General features: G+C 41.8%; 1 protein-coding gene across 1 annotated transcript; it reads left to right on the top strand.

The window, feature by feature from the left end:
• The first annotated feature begins 5,058 nt into the window (after positions 1 to 5,058).
• On the top strand, positions 5,059 to 11,614 carry LOC123158426 (protein TRIGALACTOSYLDIACYLGLYCEROL 2, chloroplastic). The gene is made up of 5 exons (XM_044576422.1): positions 5,059 to 5,770; positions 9,034 to 9,363; positions 10,384 to 10,499; positions 10,751 to 10,841; positions 10,919 to 11,614. Exons 1-5 carry the CDS (start codon positions 5,168 to 5,170, stop codon positions 11,009 to 11,011), a joined length of 1,233 nt encoding a protein of 410 aa, XP_044432357.1. The 5' UTR covers positions 5,059 to 5,167; the 3' UTR covers positions 11,012 to 11,614.
• Positions 11,615 to 12,922: the final 1,308 nt, after the last annotated feature.

The following is a 12,922-nucleotide window of genomic DNA, read 5'->3' as shown; positions in this document are numbered from 1 at the left end:
TAGTTTGCTGTGGACTTTGAAAAATTGATTCATAAATTGCCTTCCGTCTAGCGTACCAAATCGAGCACAACGTAATGACCATCCTCGTGAAGTTGGAGTGATCCATTGCCTCGTATAGCTCAAACAACTAGATTCTCGCATTAGCTTCCATATTTTCAGACATCCGGGCTACAAGTGTATCTTCTGACAAGGCCCAAACGCAGCGTGACATGGTGCGTGCCACAAGAGCGTGTCTCCATGAATCCTCGCTGCCACACAACGGACAAGCATCATGTACAACCATATTTCTTCTCTTCAAATCATCTGTTGTTGGAAGTGAATGATGTGCCGGTCTCCATAGGAATATCCTTATCTTCAAAGGGACCTTGATCTTCCGCAATGAGCTCCAGGATTTTTCATCTCTGTCAGAGTTGGACGACCCACCTCTACCTTGCAACCATTCCTCCCTCTATAGTTTGGTCTTCTGCAAAATTTGTAGGCCGAACTCATAGTGAAGTTGCCCTTCTTTTCTGGGTACCAGGACCAAAAATCTTCTATATTGCGTGTGCAGATGGGTATTTTAAGTATCGCATTAGCATCGATAGGTAGAAAGACGACCCTTACTAGATCCTCATTCCATGATGCCGTAGCTGGGACAAGCAACTCTGAGACATACCTTGGCGGGTCTACCACAAGCGACGTGATCGAACGTGGAGTCATCTCCTTTGATCAGTTGTCACCCCATATATCCGTCGTTTGGCCATTACCGATCCAGCGAATAATTCCTTGCCGTGACAAGTCCCGTCCCTCCAAAATAGCCCGCCAAATTTGAGACGGTCTTGTCCCCAGCTCCGCCTCCAGGATCGTACCGTCTGGGTAGTAGGCAGCCTTAAGAATCCTTGCAATGAGGATCCCTGGTTCCTGAAGCAATCTCCAGGCTTGGCGAGCCAGCAGTGCCAAGTTAAACAGCTCGAGGTTCGTGAACCCAAGACCTCCCAAGTGCTTTGGTCGCGTCATCACATCCCAAGAGACCCAAGCTGGCTTGCGTTCTCCTTGTTTGTATCCCCACCAAAATTTCTGAATGATACACTTTATATGATCACATAAACCTCTCGGTAGCTTGAAACAAGACATAGAGTAAACCAGGATAGCTTGAGCAACAGATTTGATAAGAACATCCTTTCCCCCAGCCGAGAGGCACTTGCTCATCCAGCCTTTCACCTTATCCCACACCCTATCACTCAAATATTTGAAAGTTCCCTTCTCTGAGTGGCCCACATTAGTTGGCATGCCCAGGTATCTGTCACTCAAGGATTCATTAGGAACCTACAAGTAACATTTAAAAGCGTTGCGCACTATCTCTGGACAACCCTTGCTGAAGAAAATCGAGGATTTTTCCTTATTGATTCTTTGTCTCGAAGCCATACAATAAGTATCCAATAGGTTTGACACTTCTTCTGCTCCATTAGCACTCGCCCTAAAAAACAACAGGCTATCATCCGCGAATAAAAGATGATTCACCGCCGGTGCCAATGGTGCCACCTTTACACCGCTGAGCTGGGATGACTGGTTCTGGGATTTTAAGAGGCACGAAAGGCCCTCCGCTGCTATCAAGAAGAGGTATGGAGAGATTGGGTCTCCGTGTCGAATACCTCGTGAGGGTGTAAACACCTCGTACTTCACACCATTGAACATAACTAAAAAAGAAACTGAGCTCACCATGTTCATCACTATGTCAACCCACGGCGGCGCAAAGCCTAGTTTGTACATCATAGACCTCAAGTAGGTCCATTCTACTCGATCATAAGCCTTCATCATATCAAGCTTTAGTGTAGCGTAGCTATTGTTTTTTGATCTATTCCTCTTCATAAAGTGCAAACATTCGTAGGCCGAGAAGATGTTGTCTGTATCAATCTCCCCGGTACAAAAGCTGATTGTTCCTCTGAAATAATATCCGGAAGGACTAGCTTCAAGCGGTTAGAGAGCACCTTCGAAGCAATCTTATAGAAAGCGTTACACAAACTTATCGGGCGAAATTGAGAAAGTAACGTTGGATTTTGCACCTTGGGGATGAGAACCAGCAAAGTATCATTTAAGCACGCCGGGCTCTCCTCCCCCTTCACAATAGCTAACGGGCGCCTGCAGCGCACGCCCCCCTGCTGTGATTGGGCCGACCCGGTTGCCTTCCCCGTTTCTATAAAAACTAAAAACTGGAAAAGGGAGGGGAACGCTGGGACAACAAATGTCCTCAAAATGAACAGCTAAGGGAGTTCTGCGTAGTCGCTGTGTTCGAATGTTTGCACATAGGCGGACTGAGATTGAATCCTGACTCGATCACATTTTCTATCATTTTTTGCGATAGGCATGGCTATAACAACTTTCCCTCTTGACTCGCTGCTATTTCCTGGGCTGGCCTGCTACGCAAGGCGTGCGAGTGCCAGTATCGCTAGCGGGCGCCTGCAGCGCCGAACAGGAGGTCCCTGCGATCGTGCACCCACCCCGCCCCTCTGCACGCCCTCATGGGCCGGCCCATGTGCGGGCGGGGAGCCCCTTGTCCTTTTTATATTTTTCTGCTTCAACTTTTTTATTTTTTTAAAAATAATTCGGCATTTCAGAAAAAGTTGCAAAAATGTTGAATTGTTTGTGACATCAAAGATTGTTCGTGATTTGAAATTAGGAAATGATAAATGCTCACTGATTAAAAAATATTCGCAAGTTCAAAAATAATGTTCGGCTAATCAGTTTTTTTACAATTTAAAAAATTTCATGAATTTCTAGGAAAATGTTCACAATATTAAAAAAAATGTTCTAGAATTTTAGAAAATGTTCCTAAATTTAAAAAAAAATGTGCACAAAAACTCAGAAAATTTCAAACATGTTCACGTTTTCCAAAAAATGTACACAATTTCTAGGAATGTTCATGATTCTGTAAAATGTTCATGAATTAAAAAAATGTCTAGGATTTTTTTTACGATTTCAAGAAATTTTCATGATTTTGAAAAGATGTTCATTTTTCCCAAAATGTTGACTAATTTCTAAAAACTGTTCATCAATTCAAAAATGTTCACAAATTTTTAAAAAAGTTTTGGCAATTTGAAAAATGTTCACAATTTGAGAAACATCGTTCGCAAATTTGAAACATGGCCGAAAAAGAAGAAATAGGAAAGGAGAAGAAAAAGAAAAAGAAAATATTAAAATATTTTCGCAAATAAAAAACAAGGAAAAACAGAAAATTAAACAGAAAATGTAACAAAAAAGAGAAAAGCAAAGAAGACCAAAAAATCCGGTTCAGGGAAGGTCCTAGAACCCTCAAAACCGGTTGGTGGTGAAACCGCGAAATGGGCCAGCCCATTGAAACATCAGTGCGCAACGGGGCTATGCGCTACGTCGCTTCGCAGCGAGCTACGCGCTATATAGGAGCTGTGTCGCCAAATAGGGGAAATTCCTATTTGTGGCTCGCTGCGGCAAGTAAGGCGACGCACAGGGTTGGTGGACGAGCGTTCGGATGGCTGGCCCGTTCAGAAGTTTGGGCGAATCCGGTTTTGGAATCTTCTAGGTGGTTCCCAACCGGGGTTTTTATTTTCTGGATGTTCCTGAACCGTTTTTTCTGTTGCCCCCTTTTGTCCTTTTTTTTATTTTCTTTTTCTGTTTCTTTCTCGGTTTCCTTTCCGTTTTCATTTTAATTTTTTATTTTCTTTTTCTGTTTTCTTTTCTTCACTCTTTTATTTTTTCCTTTTCATGTTTCATTTGTTCGAGAATTTCAAATATTTATTCAGAATTTTACAACATGTTCACTTTTTCAAATTTTCAAAAATGTTCCTGTTTTAAATTTTTCTTCAAAATTACGAAAAAATGTTCATGTTTCAGAAAGTCTTTCAGGAATTTCAAAAAAATGTTCCTATTTCAAAATTTTGTTCACAATTTCTAAGAAATGTTTGTGTTTAAAAAAATGTTCAGTAATTGTTTTTTAAAATGTTCTTGTTTTCAAAAATTTGTTATGATCCTGTTTTAGAAAAATGTTCTGGTTTCCAAAAATTGTTAACAATTTGAGAAAAAGGTTTATTTTTCAGAAAATGTACAGAAATTTGAAAAATATTTTCTCATTTCAAAATTTTGTTCACAATTTCTAAGAAATGTTTGTGTTTAAAAAATGTTCAGTAATTGTTTTTCAAAATGTTCTTGTTTTCAAAAAAATTGTTATGATCCTGTTTTAGAAAAATGTTCTGGTTTCCAAAAATTGTTAACAATTTCAGAAAAAGGTTTTGTGTTTCAGAAAATGTACAGAAATTTGAAAAATATTTTCTCATTTCCAAAATTTGTTCACAATTTCAGAAAAATCTTCCTGTTCCAATTTTTTTCAGGAATATAATAAAATGTTTCTTGTTGTCAAAAAAATTTACAATGTCAGTAAACTTTCATTTTTGCCAAATTTTTTCATGTTTTAGAAAACTTTTAGGTTTTGCAAAAAAATGTTTGTGTTTTTTCTAAATTCTGGTTACAAAAAAAATTCACAATTTTTTCAGAAAAAACTTGGAATATCAAAAAATATTGTGGCATTTCGATTTTTTTTTTTTGAATTTTTCAAGAAATGTTTCTAAATTGTTTTTTTTTTCAAAATCCTATCCCTGTTGTCTGTTGTTATATAGTTTCACGCCTTAATTTTCAGTAGCAGCTTTGTGGTGGAGTGGCTAGCTGGTCGCAGTCTACACTCTGGTGTGAGCGTGATCGTGGGAATGAATCCTAGTGTAGCCGACTTGTTTTATTTTTCTAGGTCACGCGCGATACAGGGAACACAAAGCGGCTTTCGCGTTGATGGGCCGGCCCAATCGTGCGTCGCGTGTGCGTTGAGCTGCTCTTTAACGCAAAAAATGCGTCGCATAGGAGGTCCCAGAAAGGAGCTCCACTTAGTGTTTTTTTTAAGCTGCCCAGTTACTACTTTTTTAATTTTTGAGACAAGCCCAGTTACTACTGTGTGATGAAAGAAAAAGTGCTCCTCGCCTCCTTACGAGTTACGACCTTACCTTTTGCAGGCCCACTGAAGACAGCCCATTCATTCCCCGGCTGTTGCAATTTCTTTCTCGCTCGATGCGCACCATCATCCCGAGCTCATCTCTCTTCTTCCTCCGTTCCCCACGTCGGAAAAGAGGGAGGAAAAAATTACCTCCTTCCACAACCGCCGTCCCCCGAGATGCGCCGCCTACCTGCTGCTCCTCCCCGCCCACTTCTCCACCCGCACGTCTCCCCCGCGCTCGGAGTCCTGCAACAGCATGACCGAGTGGCGATGGCAAGGACGATCCCCGTAGTATGCTGCTCCTACCTCCTACCAAATCGCAGGACGCCCAGCCAGGGCGCTGAATTCGAACCTCTACGATCCAGACCGACCGATCGGGACCGGGGCTCCGCAATGACCCGAGCGAATCCCGTAGCGGCGAGCGGCGGCGAGGCGTCGCCGTCGCCGTCGCCGGATGGCGGCAGGAACCCGTTCGCCCCGCTCGTCGAGCTGTGGCGCCGGACGATGCAGCCTCTTGGGGACTACGGATTCGGCAAGCGCAGCGTCTGGGAAGGCGGCGTGGGGCTCTTCATGGTCTTCGGGGCGGCCCTGCTGGCGCTCGCGCTCGGCTGGCTCCGGGGGTTCCAGCTGCGCTCGCGCTTCCGCAAGTACAGCGCCGTGTTCGAGTTCAGCCAGGCGTGCGGGATCTGCGTCGGCACGCCCCTCAGGATACGCGGTGTCACCGTCGGGAGCGTCGTCCGCGTCGACTCTTCACTCAGGAGTATTGATGCCTATGTTGAGGTGCGTTTCAACTCCCCTCTTTCTCAATCAAATTATTGATACCAACGCTTCCTTTTGTCACTGCCATCCATCGATTTCTCGCTGTAGTTTGTACTAGGTAGAATGCAGTTATCGAAAACTGAAAATGAAATGAAGCTGTTAATCCCTGACTCAAAGGTGCTGCATTGCCTTCTCTTCCTGACTGCTTACAATTCGCGCAACCACTTTTCAAAACTGAACCATAATTTAGTTCACTCAGTGACTCATTATGTTACATTTATATTGTTCCATAATCATTTCAGCTATCCAAAGAATAAGGGTCTGTCTAATCATCATCTGGCTGATTTCAAATTCGGTTTGAGTCAGTTTTCTTTTCTGTACGGATCAGTAATTTGTCGCTTGGTGTTGACACCCCCTGTTTGCTAATTCTTTGTCATCCTTTGTCGGGTCTCGGGTTGCCGTTTTTTTTTGTCTGTCCCCTAGTCGACCCTCTTACGCGGGTTTGCTGCTCCTTTTCTCGCCAGAAATGCGTAGAGCAGAACATACAGTTAGGGAATAGACAAGAAACACAGTCAGAGGGGAAACTATACGACATGTAGAACACTTAGAGTCATAGTACCGTGGACGCAGTTCATAGTTATTTTTGGTCCGTGCTGCTCCCAGAAAAACTGCACAACGACGGCGATTACAAAACTATTTTAGTCTATTCATGCAGCCAAAAAAATGCATTGATAAAATGAAAAAAGATCTACTCTGGCTTAGCAGAGAATGTACATCATGCTGCATAAATAAACTCTACTGGGAGATGACTGACAAAAATAATGCTCCTCACTGAACTAAAGAAGCACACTGGCTTCATGACTAGGATAAAAGTTCCTGACTAAACTAAAGAAGCACACTAGCTTCATGACCTCAAAAAAAAAAGCCCATTGCTGTTGGTTTGCATTCCCGAAGGCAATAGCATCAAATTGGGTGCATGCCATGAAATGAGATAACGAGACGACCTCCATCCTTCACTCAGGCGCGCGAGAGCTGGGCGTTGGGAAACTGAGAGAATGAAAGAAAAACTAAATGTCTAAGAAAGGAACTGAGAGGTACTGATAAACAGAGAGCGGAAGGAACAAAATAATGGACTAAGAAGGAAAAATGAATAAAAAAGAGGAACAGATTGAACTGAGGTACACTGAGAAACTAAGAAGAAACTGATAAAACAGATGAACTAAAGAAGACTGAAACAAGAGAGAAACAGATCAAATTGAGGTACACTGAATAACTAAGAAAATGATAAAATAAAGGAAACTGAAAAATTAAGGTAGACCTGAGTAACCGAGAGAAATGAAATAACTGAGAAACCAAGAGTGAATCAAACTAACAAACAGAGTGGAAACTGGGAATGAAAGAACAAAATACTGAGAAATTGAGGTAGACTGAGTAACCCAGAGAAATGAAAAAACTGACAAACAGAGCGGACTGAAACTGAAACCAAGAGAATGGAAGTGGTGAAACTCAGGAACATAGAGGACTGTTAAGGGAGAATAATGATGAAATTGAAGAAAATAAAGACACGATTGAGAATAATTAAAAATAAAAACTAAAAGGAAATGATAATACTGAAGAAAGAAAAAGTCTACAATGAGAAGAATTAATACTGAACAACTGAGAACTACGTAACGCAAATATTTGCTAATCTGAAAACAAGATTAATAGTCTTTTACTTTACACATCAAATATACATCTGTTCAAGCTAAGGTATAGAGTGATATTTACATTTCCAAAAATGTTCACATGTGATATAAGTTAGTAAACTGTGATCTGAGGTGCTTATCCAATTTGTATCAATGGCATTACGTTGGAAACTGCTTCACAATTAGAAAAATAGCAAAACATACATTCCGAGCAACACAGAGAACTGCCGATAGTGCACATAAAGTGTGTGAGCTTCCTGGTGGTGTGTGCTTGGTAATGAAACTCAAAAGGTGGAGAGTAATACCTCACTACTTCATCACTTGAAGTGCTGCTTTGTTCCTGTCTCCCAACGTTGGATGAGCTACAATCAGACCCATATGTTATCCTCCTACTTATATAAGCCCCGCACTATCCTATTTGAAGCTGTGTGCTATCCTATAAGCATTATTCCCTTTTGAACAGGGTGTGGATCACATAAAAGCACTGTTGGGAACATATTTGAATGTCTACTGTGTGATGACAATTCAAAGGAAACACCAATTCAAAGGAAAAACAAAGCTGATGATGAAAAAAAAAAGAGAAAATTGCTTAATGCAGGTTAGGGCCTATCAGGGACCATGGTGCAATAGCAAGCCAAAAGACACATTAAGAACTGCTACTGACCACCACACAGCTGCTACCGGCCACCACAGGATAGCACTGCTTGAAAAACTAGCACCCAGATTTGAAATTTTGGTTTCTCTTCAAGGAGGATATGGATACCAACGCCCCACAAGTAGATCGATTCAATGCCCATTCACAAATCGACAGCACCACCGTCCCCAACGAAATCAATGGCTGCTATAAAACCCTAGGAAATTGGGGGACGCAATCCGCGCAGTCCGACTGAAATCTCCCTGCTCCCAATCAAGACAAAACATGAATCCATCTGCATATATACCCCACTGCGATTAGCCCATTCGCCACCCTTGCTTTGCTCCCTCCTCTCTCTTCCCCCGTGGCAGCGATCCACCGCTCCCTCCCCAGCTGGCCAGAAACGAAAAATGGGTAACTGACAAACCCCGGTAAGACCGGACAACCTGCTAAAAACCAGACAGCATGCCAGAAGTGGAAGCCAGCCTCATGAACCACACGTGAGCGTCGTGATATGTGCTGCATCCGCACGATGGGACGGCCCAAAAATCTGACTGAAGATGGAGTCGAAATCAGCCGGCTGAAAATTGGAAAATCTGAAGAATAATTATTCATGTGCCTAGTTTGCAGCTTACACTTATGTTACTCCATTTCAACCTTCATTTCATCTTACAACACTATCTCAGCTATGTATCATTGGCCCATCTCTATTTAGGAATCTCATTCTTCAATCTGTGCAAAGGTAGTTGGGTGTTACTATTTCGGTTTTTCCCTGAGAGGAAGTTACCGTTTCATACGAGTGGCAGTGGCATGCTAGTAAGCTGTTATCCATAGTTTCTTTTTCTTTTCTTGTTGTTGCCTATGCTTACATTTCTTTGGTGTATTGAGTAAAGACTTTTCTTTTTTTTGTAAAATGATAATATTTTGGACTCGATCTCTGATAGCTGAATCCTTCTACATGGCAGGTTGAAGATGATGAAATTATTGTGCCCCGTAATTCATTGGTTGAGGTGAATCAATCTGGCCTCCTAATGGAGACAATGATCGATATTACACCAAAAGATCCACTCCCAACACCTTCAGTTGGTCCACTGGAGGCAGACTGTTCCAAAGAAGGCTTAATCCTCTGTGACAAAGAGAGAATGAAAGGACAACAAGGAGTAAGCTTAGATGCAATGGTGGGTATATTTACCCGTCTAGGAAGAGACATGGAGGAAATTGGTGTTCACAAAAGCTTCAAGTTGGCGGAAAAGGTTGCATCTATAATGGAAGAAGCACAACCTCTCCTTTCACGGGTACATTCTTCTTACTAACTAGAGATGATACCCCGCCCGTTGCTGCGGGGATTGGTTTGCAATATATTTCAATCAGATTTAGTTGTATGGAACATGAATATTTGGATTAATAACTCCAGAACCAGAACTGAACATATATATAATTTATTATATTTGAAAAATATTTATTCAATATAAGTAGCATCCATGCTTGCATGTTGACGTGTGCCTTTTCCCATGCATTGTGGCATGGCTGCATGTTGAGATAAATAAGTGGGGATCACCTATTAGTTATATAAGATATAGGATTCTTGCGTGATAGTTTTCAACCTTTGATATGTTTGCCACATTTATTTTATGAGTGGTGAAGCCAATCCATTTTACTCAATACTGCTGAATAGGATTTCATTGTACAAAATTCAAATGGCCCCCGGCTGACAAGTTGGCAGTTGTGTGGTAGCGTTTCCCAATTCCCAAACCTCAGTTAATCTTTATTTTGGAAGAAAGACTTGGTTGCCAGGTGTATTTGATACTATTATAGGGGCCTGATTTTATGTTATGTCCTAATTTTATGACCATTGCTAAAGTATCAGCATCTTTTCATATATGTCCTGCATATGATGGGTATTGGGCATACATACCAAGTTGCATGGTCTGTTTGTGGAATGGCTAAAACAAGTTGGTCATATTTACACTATCAGAGCTCAAAATTAACTCTGTCAAAACTGTGCTACTTGGTTGAACTGCTGACAATCTCAATATTAGGTCAATCATATCGCTGTTGCATACCTACCTGGCACTGGCTAGCATGCTTGGCCAGTACTGTTTCAGGACCATCATCGAGAAGAAGGGACCTCCACTCAGTTGGAATGTGGTGTTTGGTTTTCTTCTCTGTTTGCGAAAGGAGGGTGGCTGATGCTTTCTCCGTATATGCAGTTTTCTGGACGTTAACGTATTTGCAGAAAATAGAGAAATATGTTGGTCACTTGTTCTTCCATTAAATGTCATAGGCATCAACTGAAAATGTTAGTGGTGGAACAGATTGAAGCATTAGCTGAAGAAGTTCAACCTTTGCTCTCGGAGGTGCGTGATAGTGATCTTGTGAAGGATGTGGAGACTATAGCTAAAGGCCTGGCTGACGCATCTGGTGATTTAAGGTAGTGCTTTTAAGGGCATCACTTGTAGTAATATATTCCTTGCACAAATCAAAATTGATTTTAATAAAAAAAAAACTTGCTTTGCATTCTGAAGAGGTAATACTGGACCCAGAATATTTTGTTGGAAAGAAGCTTATCTGCATTGGAAATCACAGCAACTGCTGTTTCCGCTTTCCTATAGCCTTTGGAATGTAGTATGCAAGAAGTGGTAGATAACCTTCACTCTTTGTATTTTACCTGTCCTTGTGCAGAAGGTTGAAATCCTCCATGCTTACCCCTGAGAACAGTGATCTAATCAAGCAGTCTATATTCACCCTTATATTTACTCTGAAGAACATTGAGGTCTGTATCTGTATCTTTATCTTATTTTATTTTTAAAGTGAGTGAAGGCATGCAAGTTTTTGACCTGTTACTTTCAGAGTATTAGCTCGGACATCTCTGGTTTCACCGGCGACGAGGCGACACGGCGGAACATCAAGCTGCTGATCAAGTCCCTCAGCAGACTATTGTGACCCCTCAGTTGAACTGAACAACGTGGATATCCGTAGAGTAGGCCATCCGTCCAGATGGGGTCGGAGCATCTTTAAGAAGATAAGCTGATTTTTTTTTCTGCATTCTTGTCAAGAAAAGCAGTATTTATTCTTGTCGTCGAGTTATGCTAGGCCCATTTTTGTTTTGTGTTTTGTGCAGCACGGTGTGGTTGAGCAAGTGCAAACAAGGAATACTCCCATTGTTTCTTACCGGTGGCATTCCTTGATCGGTCTGTCGTCGTCGGTACGGCACAATTCAACGCAGCAGGCTTAGTAGGACCAATAGCTACTGGTAGCACATCTCACCATCGGTCAATTCAATCCTTGGACTTGTGCTCTCTGCTTTTGTTTGTGTGGTGGAAGTGGAATGGAATCAAACGCGACGACGAATGTAGCCTCACAACGGGTGCATCGGTCCAGTTTCGATCGTGTGGTCTTCCATTTCGTGCCTCGTCGGATATAAGCGGCAGTATGTTACTATATTCATTATTTTTCCAGTTTCAATTGCGTGTGCGTGCAAAACAAGCTGCAGGCCGTGCACGCTAGGCGCCAAGCCAATAAATAATCCAGCGCCGTTTCCATTCATTCCGCCTTACATCTTGTCTTGTCCATGTTCAGTACGTTGTTGGATGGATGGATCCAAGTTGATTATTCATCCTTGCATCATACTGCAACTAGCTTAATTGCCGGAACGATTCTGTATGGCTCAATCATTTCCCATCACAAGCCAAATGCAGAAAACGGTCGGTGCGCCATCTCATCTCATCTTCTTTCTCTTCTTCTTTTTTCGAAAAGGGTCCAATAGTGAATTTCACATCGTGGTCACTGGACCATCGAACGACCACTGCAGCCAGAACGATGCATTGATGCGCCGTTGTCACCGCTCCCATATCAAAACCGGCCTAACCTTGTGGATGGCAGCCGGTAAATCTCCATGCATGTGCCCCCTAACGACTAGCACCATGTAGTCACTGTTGAATCCTTGAATCAATCTGAACCTGACACCAAACCTCATCGCCGCGAACACACCGTGAGAAACCCTAACCCCACTGCCCCAAGGAGCCGGTAGAAATCTACTTCGGAGCTCCGTCAGATTTGTTCTGATGAATGAACTCGAAGAGGCTTAGAGCCCAGAAGACCAACTCAAAAATGAAGCATCAACTATGCGATGACTAAAACCCTAACCTATCTATTAGCCGGAACCGAGGCACCAGGATTCCTCTCCCTGCCACCAGTCGGCGAAGCGTGAATCTACATACTCGTCGGCATTAAACGAGGAGAGTAACACTTTGATCTAGTCGCCCTTGCTAGAGGGGAAAGAAAGAGTATCACATCTCATCTCCGCCAAGCTACCAGAGAACAACCGTTTACATCAAACCAAAACTTGTGTGACTAGTTGGAGTACTACTATATATATGTGATGATGATTAATTAAGTACTCCCTCCGTTTACTACTATATGTATGTGATGATGATTAATTAAATACTCCCTCCAGTTTTATTTAAGCATATTAGCTTTGAATGAAGTCAAACTTTATAAATTTGCAGAAAACAATATGAACATTTACGATAATAAATCTATATGATGTGTAAATATATTCATCTAATGGTATTGATTTAGTGGTGTATATATTGATATTTTTTCTGCAAACTTGATCAAAGTTTATAAAGTTTAACTTTAGACAAAGCTAATATGCGAAACAAATAAAAACAAAGGGAGTAATATTTGCATATTCCTAAAAAAGCAGTAATTCCGTAGGTTTACATTGTTAGAGTACAATTTATATAGCCATGCAGCCTTTGGTATTTACCCCATTGTATAAGGAGCTTTCTGCATATCCTATACCCGCACATGTATTATATATTGGCCTATGGCCTCGTGGGAATACAAGTT

The sequence above is a fragment of the Triticum aestivum genome, chromosome 7B (genome assembly GCF_018294505.1).
Source record: "Triticum aestivum cultivar Chinese Spring chromosome 7B, IWGSC CS RefSeq v2.1, whole genome shotgun sequence".
In the NCBI taxonomy this organism is placed as follows: domain Eukaryota; kingdom Viridiplantae; phylum Streptophyta; class Magnoliopsida; order Poales; family Poaceae; genus Triticum; species Triticum aestivum.
This window is presented reverse-complemented; position numbering and strand designations above follow the sequence as displayed.